The sequence below is a fragment of the Myotis lucifugus genome, unplaced genomic scaffold (assembly GCF_000147115.1).
Source record: "Myotis lucifugus unplaced genomic scaffold, Myoluc2.0 scaffold_185, whole genome shotgun sequence".
NCBI classification, from domain to species: Eukaryota; Metazoa; Chordata; class Mammalia; order Chiroptera; family Vespertilionidae; genus Myotis; species Myotis lucifugus.
Genome location: NW_005871233.1, coordinates 990,980 through 1,010,650, shown reverse-complemented (window position 1 = coordinate 1,010,650; position 19,671 = coordinate 990,980). Strand labels below are relative to the sequence as shown.

Sequence of the window (19,671 nt, the reverse complement as noted above, 5' to 3'; positions counted from 1 at the left end):
TGACAACCATCCTTTGGGAGTTCCAAGTGGCTGACAGCCCAACTGACTGTTGTTTCTGGGGTTTGATTTTACTCTGTTTACCAGCTAGCTAGTAAGATGGCCCTGGAGCAGTTTCCAAAATGCTGGCAGAAGCCTCCAGACTCTTGGGTCAGAGATAAAAGGCTTTATTACTCACAGCAAGACACATAAGCACCAGTATCTGTGTTTGTTTCCCTTGCCACATGGGGACAAAATGGAGGGTCCAAATGGGCCCTCCATATGCAGAGGGTTGCATTACAAGAATGGGACACTGAGCTTGGGGACCTTCCACCTTATAGTAGGCAATATACAAGTGTGCTCTTTGGAGCCATTTCCTCATCCCTCAAGGTGCTCACTGCAAACCGGGAAATGGCCTAGGTCTGTGGTCGGCAAAACTGCGGCCTGTGAGCCACATGCGGCTCTTTGGCCCCTTGAGTGTGGCTCTTCCACAAAATACCACGTGCGCGCACGTACAGTGCAATTGAAACTTCATGGCCCATGCGCAGAAGTCGGCATTTTGTGGAAGAGCCACACTCAAGGGGCCAAAGAGCTGCATGTGGCTCGCAGGCCGCAGTTTGCCGACCACTGGCCTAGGTAAACAGCTGTCAGGGTCATGCATTTTGGCACACCCAGAAAGATCTGTAGCAGCACAGAGTATTGTTTCTACCAACAGCCTGCCCGCCCTGGTTTCTGATGAATTTTCACATGAATATGCCATTCTGTCAGTCACTGACTAATCTAAGATGGGCTGGGGCCATATTCAGTTTTTCTCATACAGCATTTAATTAGGGCTACAGTTAACAGGACTCCAAACAACAGTGGGTCGGTCTTGTTGCTATGAGGCCAATCTGCCGTCTAGTTGTGAATGAGCAGGACTCATTCCAGGATATAGTGTAAGGCTGTCATCTGTGAGGACCCACAGGGAGGGCAGGGTGCCCTGCTGATCTTCCATGTCATTGCTAATAATCACAAAGCCTGAAAGCAGCCCTCATGCCCCATGAAGAGACATTATGACTCATTCTTTCCCACACACAAAAACACAGACTGCTGGGGCATAGGGCACAGCAGTTCAGGATTTGTTGTTGAACTTGACTTGGAACACTACCCTGGTTTGGTTAAACCACATGGGCAGTGCCACTGAGTAGTTACAGCCTCCATTGCCATACATGGCATAACCCAGGGGTGCTCAGGCAGCAGTGTGTGATTTCATCAGCCAGATTAGGACAAGGCTGTGCAGGTCTGTGTTTATAAATGTCTATAGGTGGAGCCTGCATTCAGAAGCTGCTACTGATGGGATTAGGCACAGAATTCGTCAGGACTAGCCATGCCTGTCAGTCAGGTTGCCTGCTGCAGATGCTGCAGGGCTCAGGTGAACCAGGTGATTGGCCAGGATTCGGTGTTAGATCTAGAGGACAGAGAAGGCTCTGACTGCACCTTTCCCTCCACCCCCACTTCCTGGGGTCTAAGGCCTCCCTCCAAGGACTTGAAATCAGTGTGTATCCCATCCCAGTAGGTATAGCTTCACTTCTATCAACACTTACTCATACCCAGACCTTCTGTTTGGGTCAGATATGAGTGGAACAAGTATTTTTACAAATGTACAGGGACAGCCACCATAGGAAGGCCCTTTCTGGGAACTGCCAGTCAGTGACCAAATTGCCTTCCTAAGGTATATGGACCAGGAGGAAGTGAGATCTTTGTGAGGTAATTTTTTAAAAAGTCCATTTCACTTAATGAGGCCAAAGGCTGTGAAGTGTCTACTGAGTAACTTGGCTATTGGCCCATTGTTGGGCAGCCTTTGCAAGAAAACACCATTGTCAGCCTGTCAATGGTCCAGCCAGTCGAATCCATGGCACAGTTGTTTCAGGGCCCAGTGGCATGGCAGAAAGCGGCTGACCAGCCTGGCACGGCAGCACCACACCTGAAAAGCGCAGGGTGGCACCACTGGTAGTCAATCTACAAGAGCAAGTGGGCCCTGGGGCCTCCCTCACCGTGAGACAAACGGGACATATTTTGACAGAAGCAAGTCATAGTGAGAACTTCTCTGTCAGAAACATAAAGCCCTCAAATGCTCAACTAGTCTTGATGGTGTTAAGAAAATTTACATGCTCTTCCTACAGCAGTAAAAGATTCCCAATTTTCTTAAAAAACCCAAACACACTTCCATGTAACTAAGGTTTAAAGGTGGCAATGCTTGTAGGTGGAGAAAGGCCTTCTCCTAGGTCCAAGGCATCAGTGAGTTTGAGGTTCCTGAAGATGGAGACTTACGTGGATTTAATGGTTGCTCATGGTGGCAGGGTAGGTCTAGGGGAGAGCCACCCACTACTGAGAAACAAGTAGGTATGTGGGCAGAGGCGGAAACCAGCCCCTTCCCTGAAGGAGGCTTCCTTGCTGAGCATGTCCCATGGGCAACCTGCCATGTGATCTCATGTAACCCTCACCTCCACCTATCTTAGTTTCCTCACTATCTTACAGGTGAGGAAACTCTAGGTTCAAAGCAGTTAAGTGGGCTATCCACTACTGAATACCTGGACTGGTGGGCAGTCTCTTCCCAATGCATATGCCCTTTCCCTGGACCACAGGCTCTCCCATTTGGGGTTCCCGATGTGTGCAGGGCAGTGCAGGCTTTCCTGCTCACCAACTGAGTCAACTGCAGTGACTGAAAGGCTTGGCAGGGAAAATGCCAGAATCCATGAGCAACACCTACCATGGACAAGGGAGGCCAGGAAGGAGCAGATGAGGTATTTGCCAACTTGCTTCTGGAATAGATTTTTAAGCCCTGATGGATGCATATCTTCCTTCCAATGTACAGAATGTGTCCTTTTTGGCCCGAAAGATTTCTAGGAAGTTTATTAGTTATTTTGTTCCAAGGAGCAGCCAAAGAAAAATTGGAACTGTCAGGTTGCATAGGGCACACAGGCTGGCCAAGTACCTCTGCCCACTCCCGAGCCAGAGTCCAGCCTCCTGAGTCACGAAGGCAGGTGGAAACTGAGCATGTTCCTTGATGTGACCAATTTGCCCAGCTAGAACAGAGGCTGTCTGACTGTCACCTCCCCTATATCCCACTAGAGCTGGTTCCTGGAATAGGCCATTGCTTGTCCCAGGCAAGCATAATAAGCCATTTTCCTTTACCTGAAACAAGTCACCCCCAGTACCTTTGTCATCTTGCCCTGTTCAATAGAATTCTTTAGTGCCTTCAGGACCTCTTGCTGCTCAAGATAGGCTCCAAGTTCCCTTGAAAAACTCTTTGATGCACTGATGGAGTTATTAGCCTTTTTCTTTGGTCTCTCAACCCTGGGAAATTTTACCTAATGCTGTGGGTTGCCTGGATTCTGCTGTGTTTAGGACTATATGTTTGGAAGATAGAGGGGAGGAAAGTGGCTTCCAGAGTCAAGACAGGAAGGGAACACCCAGATAGGCAGCAGAATCAGGACAGCCTGGGGGCTGAATTTAGCCCTGTCCCCATTTCAATACAGCGACTCATGGGAGACCTGAGGAAACTGTAGAATTGCAGGAAAAGATGAAAATCATGAGGCCCAAGTGATCTTGGTTAGAACCACTCCAATTTTAGGAAAATCTCGGTCTTCCCCTGAACAGGATGCATCCTTATTCCAACCCTCCTGTGCAAAGCAGTGATCCATTTTAGTGGGTCATTTAAAAATAAAAAATCAGCCTTAGCCAGTGTGGCTCAGTGGATAGAGTGTTGGCCTGTGGACCAAAGGGTCCCGGGTTTGATTCCGGTCAAGAACATGTACCTTGGTTGCAAGCTCCTCCCCAGCCCAGGCCCCGACATGCAGTAGGCAACCAATCTATGTGTTTCTCTCTGCCTTCCCCTCTCTCTTCCACTCTCCCTAAAAACCAGTGGAAAAATATCCTCAGGTGTAGATTAAAAAAATAATAAAAAAATCAATTAAAGAGCAACCCTCCTGCTCTTATTCAGTGAGATATGGCCAGAATTTTAAAAAAGAGAATTAGAATAGAAAATACCAACAACAACAAAGAAACAAACACCCAGAGCTCACCATGGGTGGTAAGGCTGTGTTTGATAAAACTTCATGGGCACTCACGTATAATGCAAGATGTATTTCATTCAAAAAGATCTGAAAGATGCTCTTTTTAAGAGTTTGTTTCTAGAATGGGACATCTCATGTAGTGTCCTGTGATAATTTTGGTAGAGTTTAAATTAGCAGTCCCATAAAGAAATAAAGCACATGCTGAAATTTATTTTAAAAGGGAAGACCCTTTTTATTGAACTGGTACATTTTACTCTCTTCCTTTCAGAATTCTAATAAAAAAAACCTTTTTATTTGTTTACTTAAAAAAAGAAAAACCCACAAACCAAACAAAGGAAATTTCTATGATGGGGAAGGAGGCAAAAGGCTTCAACATAGACAAAGAAAACTATACATGGAGTAAAGAAATCAAAGAGGAACTGACTCTGGTCTGGGGCCAAGCCACCCAAATGTGAACAAAGCAAACCTGCCCAGAGGACCAGGAAGCCCTCTTAACTTCTGAAATAACAAACAGACCAAAAGCCCTAATGATCACAAAAATACAAATCAATCACTCTATTTTAAAAAGCACACACACTTTCTACATTTGTGCCCCCACCCCCAGGTTCTCTTCATCGGCAGGGGGTCCTGAATCCTGAAGAGACGTGGCCTCTTGGTGACAGGGCGTTCACAGCACATATGTGTTCTTCACCAGATGCTCCTTATCGTCCCCGGAGCTCCAGACAGTGCGGAGGGTGCGCTCCTGGTTCCTCCGTGCCACTCTGATCAGGCAGACCACGGAGGCTCCCAGCAGGAGGATGAGGACCATCACGAACAGCCCCGCCAGGACCACCACTGGGGATGAGAGAGGCCTCAGAACCAGTAGGGCAGCACAGAGCTTAGGAATGACACAGGTGCCCTAGGGGCTGAAGGTAAGGACCAGCATCCCTTGTGCCTAACATCCCTCCGCCCAACCTGGGAGAGTCTGGAGAACTGACATGGCCCACCAGGGAGGTCATCAGGAGAGTCCCTATAGTCCTAAGAAGCTGGTTCCTGAAAAATGGAGGTGCCATGTTATATTCAGACAAACAGCAACTGTATGCCTTCTTTTTGAACAAACAGCCTCACTTCAACTCTCTATTTCCCTCCACCGCTCAGGAGCAAGCTGTATAGGAGTCCTAAGCCCTTGCACACCAGGATGTAAAGAGCATACATGTCTGGGGTGTGTGGAAACATAAAACCCCAGGCTATGTGTTCATATACCACCCCCAACCAGCCACAGAGAAAGGTGGGCTGCAGGTGGCTGGGAGGCTACCTGTGGAATGAGTTAAGGGTGGAGGCAAGGGTGTAATTGGAGCAGTGCTGGGAGGGGACCCTACTGTTCCTAATGGCCCTAGAAAATGTAACATTGGTCATCCTACTGGTCGTTGAAGATGCTTTCTTTCCGGGTGGGGTTCCACTAAAGCAGTGATGGCGAACTTATGACATGCGTGTCAGAGGTGACACGTGAATTCATTTTTTTGGTTGATTTTTCTTTGTTAAATGGCATTTAAATATATAAAATAAATATCAAAAATATAAGTCTTTGTTTTACTATGGTTGCAAATATCAAAAAATTTCTATATGTGACACGGCACCAGAGTTAAGTTAGGGTTTTTCAAAATGCTGACACGCCGAGCTCAAAAGGTTCGCCATCACTGCACTAAAGCAATGTAGCTCCTGTGGCAGCTACCTGGTTCCCTTTCCCCACTTGGCTACAGAATCAGAAAGGGGTGAGTCCCTCTCCATCTTTACCCCCCCAGGATTCCAGATATGGGCTGGGCTGCATTCAGACTAGGCCTGGCAAACCAGTTCATTTCACCCCTCCTCTAAAATAGAGCAGGCAGCAGGCCAGGTTGGGACTCCTTACCAGGGCAACAGGTGAAAAGAAGCCAAACCAGTGTGACAGGTCCTTTGTGCAAACACTATCCTCCATGACAGGCTCAGAATCAGAAACAGAAGCGAGAGGCCCAGCCTCCTTATCAGACTACTGACCATACTGCTTGGGGACAGCAGCACTGGCTGTGCCTAGCATACAGCAAGGTTTCCAACTTCCTTCCTATCACCCATACCAACTCTGTACACCCCACAAAGCAAAGTTCCCTCCAAACCTGGAGTCAGACTCAGGCCTGTGTGCAGCAGATCCCCGCATGCCTAACAGCAGGACTTGCCTCCTCCAGTCATCCCCAGCTGCCTCACTCCCAGCCCCCGCTATGTACACTCTATGGTGGGACAAACATCAACCACATGCTCCAAGCTGCCTGGCTATTCTTGTGCAGAAACACGACTTTCTACCTAAAGATGTTTATGGTGAAGAATGATGTGTCTAAGACAACATGAGCCTGCAAACCACAGCTGAGCTTAGGCAGGCAGGCAGGCAGGTGGGGGAGGGTAGGCGGCCATTTACCTTTAGTGCTACGGGGCAGGACAGGATACAGCTGCTTGCCTGGAAGAGAACACACAACCTTGAGGTCAGCTCAGTCCTCCTCCCTCAAAGCTGTCGCCACCTGAAGATCCCCCTGGGCCCTGGGACTTCATGGCAGAATCCTTCTGAGGCACTTCCTCTTCCAGCTCTTCTGAGGTCACCTTGGTGGGGACCTAGGACATGTCTGCCCAATAGCCAGGGCCAAAGCCCACCTGTTCCCCAATAGGGAGCCAGAGAAGGATGGAGGCCAGATGACAGCCTTTCTAAGGCCTTGGTTTAGGGATAGGGATGAACTCTGGGAGGGCCATCCACCCACCATTGCTTCTTGGATCCAGGATCAGACAGACTTACCTAGGCAGCGGCTCATGCATGCCTCCTTGGAGAGATAGTTGTTTTTATTGCCCCAGCACCCTCCATAGATAAAGTTATCACAGGAGTTCTTCTCGGTATCAAAATACCAGCGTGGAAAGGATGCGCGGCAAGGTCCAGTGACCGCCTTGGCAGTGCAGTATTCTGGGAGCGGGAGAGCCGAGGAGCACAAATGAGTAGGGCCCAGGGAAGGGAGATGGAGCTAGAGTGTTCTAGGGCAGTCACACAGTTGCCAGCCAAGGGAGAACTGTCTGCTACAGAAACTGGTAAACTAAAGAAGTGGCCAGTTTGGCCCCTTAGACACCCTCCCCCACATTTCTAGTATCTTTCTCTTTACAGTCAGACTATGTTATAACGGTGATTCCTCTATGCCAGGCACTGTTCTGGGTACTTTCCATGTATTAACTTGGTCTCTAAGCGATCTGTCCTAGGCCCTTTATTTCACAGTCAGGGACTCAGGCTGGGCCTGCAGTCTGGACTGCCTCTCTGGAGCACAGCTTCCTGCAGCACGCTGTGCATGCCCTGCTGCCTGCTACCCTGGGCATCCTCGTGCATTCGACGCCACCTAGGAAAGGCCATGAAGCTTGACGCTACAATTTCCTTAGTGGAGATCCTCCACTGTGTCTCAATTCCAACTAACTAGAGAAAATACATCTTGCCCATATAAAAGTATTTTTTAAAAGTTATACTTTCTATCATCTAAAATAAAAAATGAATTTTAAAAAATGTTATACCTTCGTAGTTGAAAATATCACCAGAGGGATCATCAAAATTCTGTCTTCTGGGAACTAAAACACAAACATTTGTATCAGGGAGGCTGGGACGGACACAGGACATGTGGTCTGACGGGGGCTGAGTCTAAAAGGGCCCACTGAGGGAGTGTGGACACTGGCACCCTATGTGGGCAGCTTTGTACCATTACCTCCAGTGCCAATGGGTTCCATAGCACACACCGAATGAATGCTAAATGGGGAGGCCCGCCTGCCACTCCAGGGGTTTCTATGGAAACTAATCCCAGCCACAATTTCTGGGGTGATGAGGAAGCTGGTCTTGTTCACTCTCTACACAGCAATGAGGAAGCTGGTTGTGTTCACTCTCTACACAGCGAGGAGGCCCTCCCTTACTCTCCTGGAGAAATTTTCTTCTGAAACAGGACTGACACCAGTTATTATGCAAGTGCCCCAGGGTTCTGGATGGCCTTGGAGAGGCCAGACTGGGAATAGGGAGCCCAGGCAAAGTGATGGCCAGGATGGTCACAGGATTCCTGGCATAGCAAAACTGGAAAGTGGCTCTAGCCTAACTTTCAGCATTCTGCAAGTCACAGAATAAACACTCTCCCACAAGTGCTGGTGTCACAGTCAGAGGGGGTTGCCCTTCAACTGGGCGGGAGCGGATTTCCTCCCTTCATAGTACGACTTGCCTAGCAGGACCCATCGCCTAGGGACTAGCCTTCGGGAAAGCTAGGTTGAACTTGCTAGTGCATTTATACCACTCACCCCAGGTGCCTGAGGCAGAGCCCTTTAAGCATAAAGGAGGAATGGGGTAGCTGCTGTCAGCAGTACAAAGCAAGATAACACAAAGCTCAAGATCAAGAACTGTAGTGGGAACGGAGGCAGGTGGCAGAGAAGTACTCTTAGAACAGGAAGCAGAGGAGACAGAACAGGCAAGGAGAGGTGGGGTGAGCGGTGAGACAGCAGAGGCCAGCCTAGAGAGAAGGAAGGGCCTGTGTCACATGGGCAGTGATCACAATTCCCTGACCCACAGGAGGAAGCTGAGGCCAGCTCAGAAGCACTGCAGACTCCCCCAGCTCTCATTTCTGTTAAGGAGCCAGAAGGTGGCAGCCTAGGCAGAGCCCGTTTGCCAATGGTGAACAGAAGAACCAGGAGGTGGAAGCTTATGTACAAGTCCCAGATTACAAATATCCTTTCACAGTTCCCCATCTGGACAGCCCTCATTCCATCCTGGGTCTCTTAAAAACCTACCACTTGGGATTGAGGAATCTGCTCCATTCCTGCTGGTGGCCAGACCATCACTAGTGTTCTCTACAAGGAGACAAATAAACCATAGTGAGAAAGTCCCCTCCCTTCAAGCTATTCAGTGAAACAAAACAAGGCGTAACACTGAGCTTCATGGAGACTCCCGTTTCTCCTTTATGTGGGCCTTTCAATGAGCACACTGGACCACAAGCCTGCCAGAACTTAGAAATAAGGAACCAAGACTGTCCTTGTGGGTTAAATTTTAAGATCAACATGCTAGTAATTGGAGCAAAGATGTGTGAAATGAATGTAAAAAGATAATATGGCTTACAAGGCCAAATACCCTGTTAACTGCAGTAACCTATCTAATGACTAAAAAATTAAGGGGGTGCACAGCAATGTGAATGTACTTAATGCCACCAAATTGTACACTTACAAATGGTTAAAATGGTAAAATTTATGTTATGTATATTCCCTCTCTCTCTCACACACACATACACAGTTAAGGGTGTGAGGTAGAGTGGCTAGCCACTTAAGGAAGCACAAAAAGGAGTGCTGGCAGGGTGCAGGAGGGAGTGACTCTGGCTTCCCACCTTCCTACTAGTCCCAACAGACTTTCTGGAGAGGCACGAGGCTGGCCTGACCAGATGCCATTAAACATTCATGTCACAAACCAGCTCCCCTTGTTCTGCCTCACTCCTCATCAAGCAATCTTCTGGGAAGTTGGCTGAGAGGACTGCCTATGTGGACTACAGGTACAGGCACAGGGACCTGAGTGTCTGGTCCCCTGGGAGGTTCTGGTTTTCAGTATAAATTAATAATCTGGCATTCTCATTATCATGTGGTTTCCCACAGAGCTTGCCTGCCTGGGAGAGAACTTGCTGGAAAAGGCCCCAGTGCCTAGCGGCTCTGGCAGTTCGAGTTCTTGCACAGCTCACAAGAGATCCTCAAGAGACATGCAGTGGAGACATGCTTGGGTGCCAAGAAAAGAGCTTTCTGGGCCCTTAAGACTAGGGTCAGACTCTGAACAAAGATAGCTGTCTGTCTTCTCCCAGCCAAACACAACCATCCCTGACCCCTTGTAGTGACCTCCTGTCTTAAAGCCTAGTGTCTGCTGCTTGCATTGTTAAAAACAACTCTCTTCCTGAGAAAATGAGAAGCAACCAGAATGGGCAGGTACACTTCCTACAGTCAAATCAATGGGGAAGGGACAGAAAAGGTAGCAAAATTATTTCCTCTTAGTCCCTCCCCCAACATTGGATCCCAGCTGATGATGGAAAATTACAATAAATGCTATTTTCCTCAGTCACCATCTGGTAAGGTTGCCAGTTGCTCCCTGAACGGTGAAAAGCTTGCCTGTATGATCCAAAAACAATACCCGAGCTCTCCAAACACTTGCTGAGTGCCTACTGGGCACCAAGCACACAAAGATCAGCAAAGTGTTCAAGGCACTCAGTCACTGGTGGGCTTGTGTGTTCAGCACTGTTTCAAATCTCAAGTTATAGCCGCCCCCCTCTTTACATATAACTTTAATAAGGTTATCTGATTTTTTAATGCAGAGTGCAAAGCCAAGAGAGATTACAGCCGGCGAGTGAGGAGAGAGAAAAACCGCACAAGGATGCGGGACACAGGCTCACAGGCTGGCAGTATGCAGGGAGCAGCTGTAAAGGCACCAGCACATCCTGACACAGAATCAGAATCGAGCCCTAGTATCGATGCCAAGCCATCAAAAACAGATGAGGGCCCTAACCGATTTGGCTCAGTGGATAGAGGTCCCAGGTTCGATTCCGGTCAAGGGCATGTACCCTGGTTGCGGGCACATCCCCAGTGGGGGATGTGCAGGAGGCAGCTGATCAATGTCTCTCTCTCATTGATGTTTCTAACTCTCTATCCCTCTCCCTTCCTCTCTGTAAAAAATCAATAAAATATATTAAAAAAAAAAAAGAACAGATGAGGGAAGTCACATAACAATGTTAGAGAGATTGTCAACGAAAACATTTAACAGTTTGGGTTCTCTGGAGTACTTGGGAGGGACCAGGCCCCAGAGGTCCAATGTCTCATTGCCATCAAGAGGTTCCTCGAGGCTCAGTTCAGAGCCAGTGAAGGTTGTTGCGGGAGTTAAGTTTTTATTCAAATTGTGAGGCTCTCAGGGTCAATGTTATCTTGATTCCACAGAATCCCTTGCAAGTGAGGGCTGGGAAAAGGATGGACTCCAGGAAGTATGTTCTAGGTTTTTTGATTTTTAAAATATTTTTATTGATTTCAGAGAGGAAGGGAGAGGGAGAAATAGAAACATCAATGATGAGAGAGAATTGTCAATCAGCTGTTTGCTGCACGCCTCCTACTGGGGATCGAGCTCGCAACCCAGGCATGTGCCCTGATGGGGACTCGAACTGTGACCTCCTGGTTCATAGGTGGATGCTCAACCACTGAGCATGCTGGTCAGGCTGTACTAGTTTTAACTTGACTCAGAACTCAGCTGGCTGGGTGAGCTCCTCAAGTCATTTGCTCCAGAGGCAAAAATAACCCAAATGTCCAGGGAGCAATTGGGGCAGCCTACCTGATTGAACATTGGACTCTGTTCAAGGGGAAGTCACTTCCTCCTGTGTGGGGTCTGGTGTGGAACCTGCACTCAGTGGTGGGAGAAAGGAAATCACGGAGAAGACGTAGTCCTGCCCCCACCCCAGCCTGCTGCCTAATCTCCCCTTTCTGGGAAGAGGATGGAGAGGACCACTGTGAAACCACTGTGTTGGTAACCTTCGCACTGTGCCTGTTTCTTCTGATTTTTAAAACATCCCCCAAGTCCAGCTATGAAGAACTAGGGAACAGCAAAAGGCACTCACATCCCAATGAATAAACTGACTCTAAATGTAACATATCCTCAACTCCACCATCTTACCTGTGACATCAGCACATTTCTCAAGACAATCCTCCTTGGTCAGGTAATTATTGTTGTTCCCACCACAGCCTCCATATACAAACTGCTGGCAGGATCCACCAGTGGCATTGTACCACCACCTATGCATGGAGGCCCGGCATTTTCCCACTACCTTCGGAACTTGGCAAAAGTCTAAAACACAAAGTACACACCAGTTAGCTTGGCATGGCAATCCCAGCAACAGAGAACATGCCTAGACCTGCAGGAGGAGGCCCACAGTCGTCCAGAGCCCCAACATGAGGGCCAGTCCAGCACAGTTCCTCCATGAGCTGTTTCTACGTCACCATCAGGCCCTCCTTGGTGATTCCTTCCTTGTACAGGAAAGAAGCACTTCATCTAATGACAAAGATACCAACCCACTCAACCGAATTTATTTCAGTTGCATGTTGGTTTTGTCCTTGCCCCCATTATCAAAGATGCACATATCCAGTACAGAAATTGATGTTCAGATGCAAAAAAATAGACTTCAAGGTCCTACTGAATGTGTGTCCCATCACAGTGGGCCTAGGGGAGCTGAGTGCTGAAAAGCCAGCACTGGAGATGGGAGAGCAGGAAGGAAGCACACTAGCACTCTTAGCACCTCTCAAGAGGAACTCTCTTAACCTTTCCTACCCACTCTCTGACCCAGCACACCATTTCATACTTAAACTACCACAAGAGCCTCAGAAAGAACTACCCAACTCTAGCTCCCCCCACTGCCAACCCCCAGCTCCAAGGGCAACTCAGGTCACTCCTTTGCTTCCACCTGAGCACACCAAGGTGCCCCCAAATCTGGCCTGCTCTTGTACAAGGGAAACAAAACAATGTTATAAAATTCCAGCCAGATGCATCTGCCTGAGAAAGGTCTAGCAATCTGCTCCCTCTCTTAAAACAAGAGATAGCCTGGCTGGCGTGGCTCGATTCCCAGTCAGGGCAAATGCCCGGGTTGTGGGCTTGATCTCAGTACAGCTCTTGTAGGAGGCAATGATTCTCTCTCATCATTGATGTTTAAATCTCTCCCTCCCTCTCTCTGAAATCAATAAAAACATATTAAAAAAAAAAAGCCAGGTGACTCAACCTTCCCATGTGATCATGAGTCCACACTACCTCTCCTTATATCCTGGCCTCCATGATCTCTACCTCTGGCAAAAGGGAGCCTAGCACAGGGTGCTCAATAAACATCTCAGGGCCCAACACTTGGCTCCATGTTGTTTTCATGTTTGTTAGGTTTACTTCACCAATTAGGGCAGTGGTCGCCAACCTTTCGGACCTCACGGACCACCAGTGGTCTGCGGACCATAGTTTGGCGACCGCTGCTCCAAAGGTTTCCTTAAACCAGCGGTTGCCAATCTTTTGCATCTCACGGACCACCAGTTGGCCAGCCGGCCCTGACCCTGATCAGGGTGCGGGGGCTGATCTGGGATGGGGCCAGGCAGGGAGAGGGGCTGAAGGAGGTTGGCCAGCTAGCCCCGCCCCTATTGGGGTGGGGGAGCAATCAGGGGCAGGGCTGGCCACCCTGCCCTTGATTGGGGTGGGAGAGGCTGATCAGGGGCAGGGCCAGCTGGGGGGAGGGGCTGCGGGAGGCTGGCTGCAGTGGGCGTCATAGCGACCGGTTGTTCTGGTCGTTAAGGCGTTCCAGTCGCCAGCTTTTTATCTATATAGACTAGAGGCCCGGTACACGAAATTCATGTGCAGGTACAGTCCCTAGGCCTGGCCTGCGATCAGGGCCATCTTTCCCAGCTGCCCGCAGCTGGCCCTGGCCCCTGCTGCCACCAACCTCCGGTTCCCCGTTTGCCATCAGGTGATCGGTGCCTGACGACCGGGCAAAGGGACTGAGAGGTCGGCCCCACCCCCACCACAGGTGGCCATTAGGCGATCGGAGCCTGCTGGTCAGGGAAAGGAACCAAGAGGTGGTCAGTGTGCCTCATAGTGACTGGTCCAGCGGTCATTCTGTGGTTCGGGTCAATTTGCATATTACCCTTTTATTATACAGGATGATCAGCATGAAACCAAATGTTCCAAAAAACATCAATCTTTGCACAAAAAAGGTTGGTGCGGTGCAAAATACCCCCCACACACCAATAAATCACAAGTAACTAGTATAGCAGGAAAAGCATATTCTGAAGTAAGAAATTGTTACTTTGAAAGCAACTACCAATGAAATCACCAGTTAAAACATACCTTATCTGGACATGTGATATAAACAGAATCATACAGCATGTCCAGAATAGGCAAATCATTAGGGTAAGACGTGGATTAATGGTCTCCGGTGCTGAGGGATGGGGTGCTGAGTCCCTGCAAATGGGCACAAGAATCTTTTGGAGATGATGGAAATGTTCCAAAATTGGACTGTGGGGATGATTGGATTATACAACTCTGTAAATGTACCAATGATCTTTGATATGTAAATAATACTTTAATAAAGCAGTCTTTTTAAAAATAGGGATAATTTTTGCCCATAACACTTCAACCAGAACCAGCTGGGTGTGCACCTGGAGCAGGTACTTTCAACAATGTGCCAAAGGTCACAAAACAGCCCTGGCTGTCATGGTTCGGTGGTTAGAGCGTTTGACAGTGCACCGAAGGGTTCAATTCTAGGTCAGGGGCACGTGCCTGGGTTGTGGGTTCGCTCTCTGCCCCTGGTTGGGGTGCATATTGGGGACAGCCAGTTGACTCACATCAATGTTTCTCTCTCTCTTGCTCCCCCAGCCTTCCCTCCTTTCCACTCTAAAAAAGTAGAGGGCCCTCGCTGGTTCAGCTCAGTGGACAGAGAGTTGGCCTAAGAACTGAAGGGTCTCAGGTTTGATACCAGTCAAGGGCACATGCCTGGCTGGCAGGCTTGATCCCTAGTAGGAGGTGTGCAGGAGGCAGCCTATCAATGATTCTCTCTCATCATTGATGTTTCTAACTCTCTCTCTCTCCCTCTCTGAAATCAATAAATTTTTTTTTAAAAAGTGATGGAGGAAATACCCTCAGATGAGTATTAACCAACAAAAAAGGTCACAAACATATCCCGTTAACACAACCCAGGGGAAACAAGGCGGGAGAGCTCTCTGGTAAATGATTCTGCCTGACACATATGGCTGGCCAAATGTCAGTGGCAGCATAGCTATGAGACATGACAGTGAGGATCCACTTAGGACCCAAAACTGAAATCATCAAGACAGGGAGCACCCAACTGCTCGAGGCAGCAACAGCCTGCCTGATGTCCTGCTAAGGTGAGAGGCCTGGAAAGCACCCCGATTGCTGTGTGTCCTTGCTTCCTGAGCAGTACCAGGCACTGCCTTTTTTCATTTTATTTTAGGGGACATTTATTAAAACTGGGGACAGTGAAACAAGAAAGGGCCTAGAATAACAGGAGAGGGACCAGGTGGGAAAATGAGGCTAGGCTGGGCTGCTCTGGCTCACTGGGAAGTCAATACAGGTTCAGGGGATTTACGTGGGACAAACTGCTGCTGCACATTACCGCCCTGGTTGCAAGTCTCATGGGGTCCCTTGGAGTTTAGGAGGTTGTGCCTGTAGGGGAAGGAGAAGGGAAAGGGAATGGCATGGGCACACTACCTGGATGGAGAGCATGCCCAGGTACTGCCTTTTTGGCAAAGAGCTAAGGGTGGAATTGTACACTTTAAATGGGTGAATTATATAGTATGCGAATTACATCTCAATTAAAACAAAACCTGAGAGAGGGCCAATCGAAGCTCAAGGTAAGAACTACCAGACACCAACACAACAGGGTGACCAAAGTATAAAGGGTGAAAATTTGGTGGTTTTTCATAAGCACAGATGCCATACACACACTCTGTGCAGGTATGGAAGACTCAGTGTCTGCAAAGAAGAGAAAAAAAACACCTATCCAGGGTGGATGGCAGTTTCCTTGGTGAAGGAAGTCAACACTGCCTGGAATGTGGCCCTCATCTTTACAGGCAGACAACACCCACAGGGATGCTGATCCCTGCTACCACAGCACACAAGAGGATACTGAGAAAATAACTGTCAAGCCAGTTGGATGTGTACATTCACCAGCATACCATCTCAGAAAGCAAGCTGAAACGTAGAAGGTCACTTGGATTTGCAGTTTAGAAAAGTTTGCCGTAGGATTCCCAGGCACATCCTCTCTCTTGGGTCTGCCTCAGAGATGCTTTCTTTCCTGACTGAAATGTTCTTTCTGTGGATATGCAGGTCCCTTCCTTACTAATCTTTCGGGCCTGGGAGGCCAATCTGTCACAGACAGCTGCTCTCAATTATCACACAGATTTCATAGCTTCAGTTTCAAAAGCAGCCTATTTCCAGGTTCCTTGGGTAGAGTAGGAGGAGATGGGGAAACTTTACTTTTGTCTCTAAATTAGACAAAAATCACAGCGTATCTGGAGAGAATATTGATAATTGTTGAACCCAAGGGATGATTTGAGGGGGCTCATAAAACTGTTTTCACTACTTTGTTGTGTACATTTGAAAATTCCTATAATAAAAAGAGAAAAAAGGTAATCTCTTTTTTACTCGAATTTTATTCAAGTAAAAGTAAAAGAGCCTGGCTGGTGTGTGGCTCAGTGGATTTATCGTTGTTCCATGGACCAAGAGGCCACTTTTTCGATTCCCAGTCAGGGCATATGCACAGGTTATGGGCTCTATTCTCAGTAGTAGGCATGCAGGAGGCAGCCAAACGGTATTTCTCACTCCCTCTCTCTCAAAAAAAATCAATAAAAATAGATCTGGGGGGAAAAAAGTAAAAGAGCTCTAAGTAGCTGATTAATTGGCCAAAGTGAGGTTCAATTAAGATGAAATTTAACCATCCACTTACTGTATCAAGACAAGTGCTTCTGTGAATATAGAAGCCAAATGGTGGAAAAATCTCATTTTGTCATATGCTTTTACTAACTAAATTGCTTTTGAGCCTCTATGGTATGCATTTTTACTCTCTAGGCTTGAGAGAAATGAGCTCATGAAAAATAAATGTTTTATTTGCTTGTTTCAAAGGAGACAGTGTCCCTTTAGGAAACGCAGGCTATATATTCTTGACTTTCAACCCAAATAATAACAAATTTTCTTTCATTATTCTCCAAAAAGCTTGTACAAGAAACCAGAAATACTTTTAGTATGTAAGACAGATTCCACAATTTATCTTCCTTAAAAGAACTTAAGCCCTAGCCGGTTTGGCTCAGTGGATGGAGCATCGGCACATGGACTGAGAAGTCCCGGGTTCAATTCTGGTCAAGGGCACATACTTCAGTTGTAGGCTCACCGCCAATTGATGTTTGATATGTTCCTCTCACATCGTGTTTCTCTCTCTGTCCCTCCCCTTTCTTCTACTCTCTCTAAGAATCAATGGAAAAATATCCTCAGGTGAGAATTAACAAAACAAAACAAACAAACAAAAAAGTAAAGTACTCTACTTTGGTATCCAGATTAAAATCAAGAAGCAGTTTTACTTATTTCTTGCCACCCCATTTATTGCTTTCACCAAGCAGTACACAAGGCACATTATGTGCACTATTTCTAACTGTCATAATAAAACTGTGAATCATGTAGTAATATCCCCACTTTACAGATAAGGACACAGGCCTGATTGGGGTGGTTAAACTAAGCGAGCAGCAGACCTGGATGTGCATTCAATTCATACTGGTCTGATTAGATAGCACCACTGTAATGACTCTTCGAACTGAAAAAGCTACTATAGTACCAGGCACTGGGAAAAACATGACACTGAAGTTCCCTAAAAGCCACAACATTCCTGAAGACCTTTATCACAATCTGAGGGGTCATCAAGGCCAGGCCCTTGGCTGGGTCTGTTTTCAGTCACACTCTGTGACAGGGTCAGGGACAACATCATACCAAAGGAACTGGCCAACGCTGAGGGAGATTTGGTTGGACAAATTTTCAGTAAGTTATTTGTTAATGAATAATTCTATTATTATGGAGATGACAAAATGAGTCTTAGAATAGCTAGGAAACAATTATAAAAAAATGTCTTAAGTCCGACTTGTATGCTCACAAATGCTAGTGCAAAATTAAACACTTTCACCCTGGCCTGTGTGGCTCAATTGGTTGGAGCATCATCCCATACACCAAAAGGTTGTGGGTTCGATTCCTGGTCAGAGCACATACCTATGTTGGGTTTGATCTTCTGGTCGGGGCCCACATGGGGGGCAACCAATCGATATTTCTTTCTTTCTTTCTTTCTTTCTTTCTCTCTCTCTCTCTCTCTCTCTCTCTCTCTCTCTCTCTCATCCCCCTCTAAAATAAGTAAGCATATCCGTGGGCGAGGATAAAAAAAATTAAATACTCTGTTTTCAAAATGCAGAGTAAGAAAAGCTGAAGGGAACCAAATTTGGATATACTCGCTTCACAATATGCAAAAATGGAATTTCAGCCTTCAGGTAACAATAACATACCTTTGGAAAAGCATCCAAAATGGTTAAAAATCACACATTACATGAAATATAAACTGTTTAATTATAAAACCCGGGCAGGCATTTTGAACATTAGTTATTACAAAACTGCCAAATAGCTGGGTCTTTGTCATGAAAACAGGTTTCTCAGGTTCTGAAACCACTAGAGCTTTAACCAAGACACCTAGCCAATGGCTCAGACAATTCCTCTCTGTGTGCAGCTGGCTGGAACCATCTGCTGTCACCTCCTAACAAGGACATCACAGAAACATTAGCCTGGTGGTATGCTCCCAGGCACTACCAATCTAATTTCACAGGCTGAAGAAGATGGTGTCTAATTATTCTTCAAAAATGCACAACTACAGCTGTGCAGACTGAAAAGTAAGTTTAAAGTTTACTTTAATAAAGTATTTCAAACATTCTAAAAAGTACAGAAAACATAACACTGGTGTATCTAGTTCTCAGCTTTATCAAATTATAACATTTTAAAGGACTAAAATATTGATAGAGTGGAAATATTCATGCACTGGGGCGGGGCGGGGGGGGGGGGGGTGTCTCTCAGCCAGCCTGCACCCTCTCCACTTCACTTCTCCAATTTTGGGACCCTCCCGGGGAAGTCTGAATGCCAATTTAAGCCCGACCCTCTCACAATCCAGGACTGCTTGGCTCCAATCACTCACCTGCCTGATGGTCCCTAGCTGCTTCTGCTGCATCTGATCACCCCTAACCACTCCCCTGGCGACTGGTCCCCTCCAACTGCCCTCCCCTGCAGGCCTGGTCGCCCCTAACTGCCCTCCCCTACTGGCCATCTTGTGGCTGTGGGTCCTGCCATCTTTGAGGGTGGGGCACTCAATTAGCATATTCCCTTCTTATTGGCTGTGGGCACCACCATCTTTTGTGGTGACATGAGGGTCAATTAGCATATTTCCTCTTTATTAGATAGGATACCCCTCACTTCAATCCCACTTGCAATGAACAACTATCTTGAACTTGGTGTTTTCTTTACTCATGTTTTCATACCCAAAGTCAGTTTACTTTTAAAAAATATATATATTTTTATTGATTTCAGACAGAAAAGGAGAGGGAGAGAGAGAGATAGAAACACCAATGATGAGAGAGAATCATTGATTGGCCGTCTCCTACACCCCCACTGGGGACCGAGCCTGCAACCCAGGCATGTGTCCTCAACCGGAATCAAACCTGGGACCCTTCAGCCCGCAGGCCAACACTATATCCACTGAGCCAAACCAACCAGGGCGTCAGTTTACTTTTTAAAAAATATATATTTTTATTGACTTCAGAAAGGGAGAGGGAGAGTTAGAAACATCAATGATGAGAGAGAATCATTGATTGGCTGCCTCCTGCATCTCCTACTGGGGATTGAGCCCGTAACCGGGCATGTGCCCTGACCGAGAATCAAACCGTGACCTCCTGGTTCATAGGTTGACGCTCAACCACTGAGCCATTCAAGCTGGGAATGAGTCAGTTTACTTTTAAAACAAACAAAAATAACTTTCCTAGGATTCTAGTCCTTGATACACTTTTTACT

The 19,671-nt window shown here is 47.2% G+C and overlaps 1 protein-coding gene across 3 annotated transcripts in view; it reads right to left on the bottom strand.

The window, feature by feature from the left end:
* Positions 1-4,238: 4,238 nt before the first annotated feature.
* Positions 4,239-19,671, bottom strand: part of SPINT2 (serine peptidase inhibitor, Kunitz type 2) — a 29,027-nt gene continuing 13,594 nt past the window's right edge. Inside the window, exons 2-7 of one of the 3 annotated variants that reach the window (XM_006096655.3) lie at positions 11,719-11,889; positions 8,826-8,885; positions 7,578-7,631; positions 6,826-6,987; positions 6,457-6,495; positions 4,239-4,865 (exon numbers count right to left, since the gene is read on the bottom strand). In XM_006096655.3, coding sequence (XP_006096717.1) covers positions 4,699-4,865; positions 6,457-6,495; positions 6,826-6,987; positions 7,578-7,631; positions 8,826-8,885; positions 11,719-11,889 — 653 coding nt within the window. In that variant the 3' untranslated portion in view covers positions 4,239-4,698. The remainder of the gene's footprint in view (positions 4,866-6,456; positions 6,496-6,825; positions 6,988-7,577; positions 7,632-8,825; positions 8,886-11,718; positions 11,890-19,671) is intronic. The other 2 variants (XM_014462591.2, XM_006096656.3) reach the window with 2 other exon arrangements.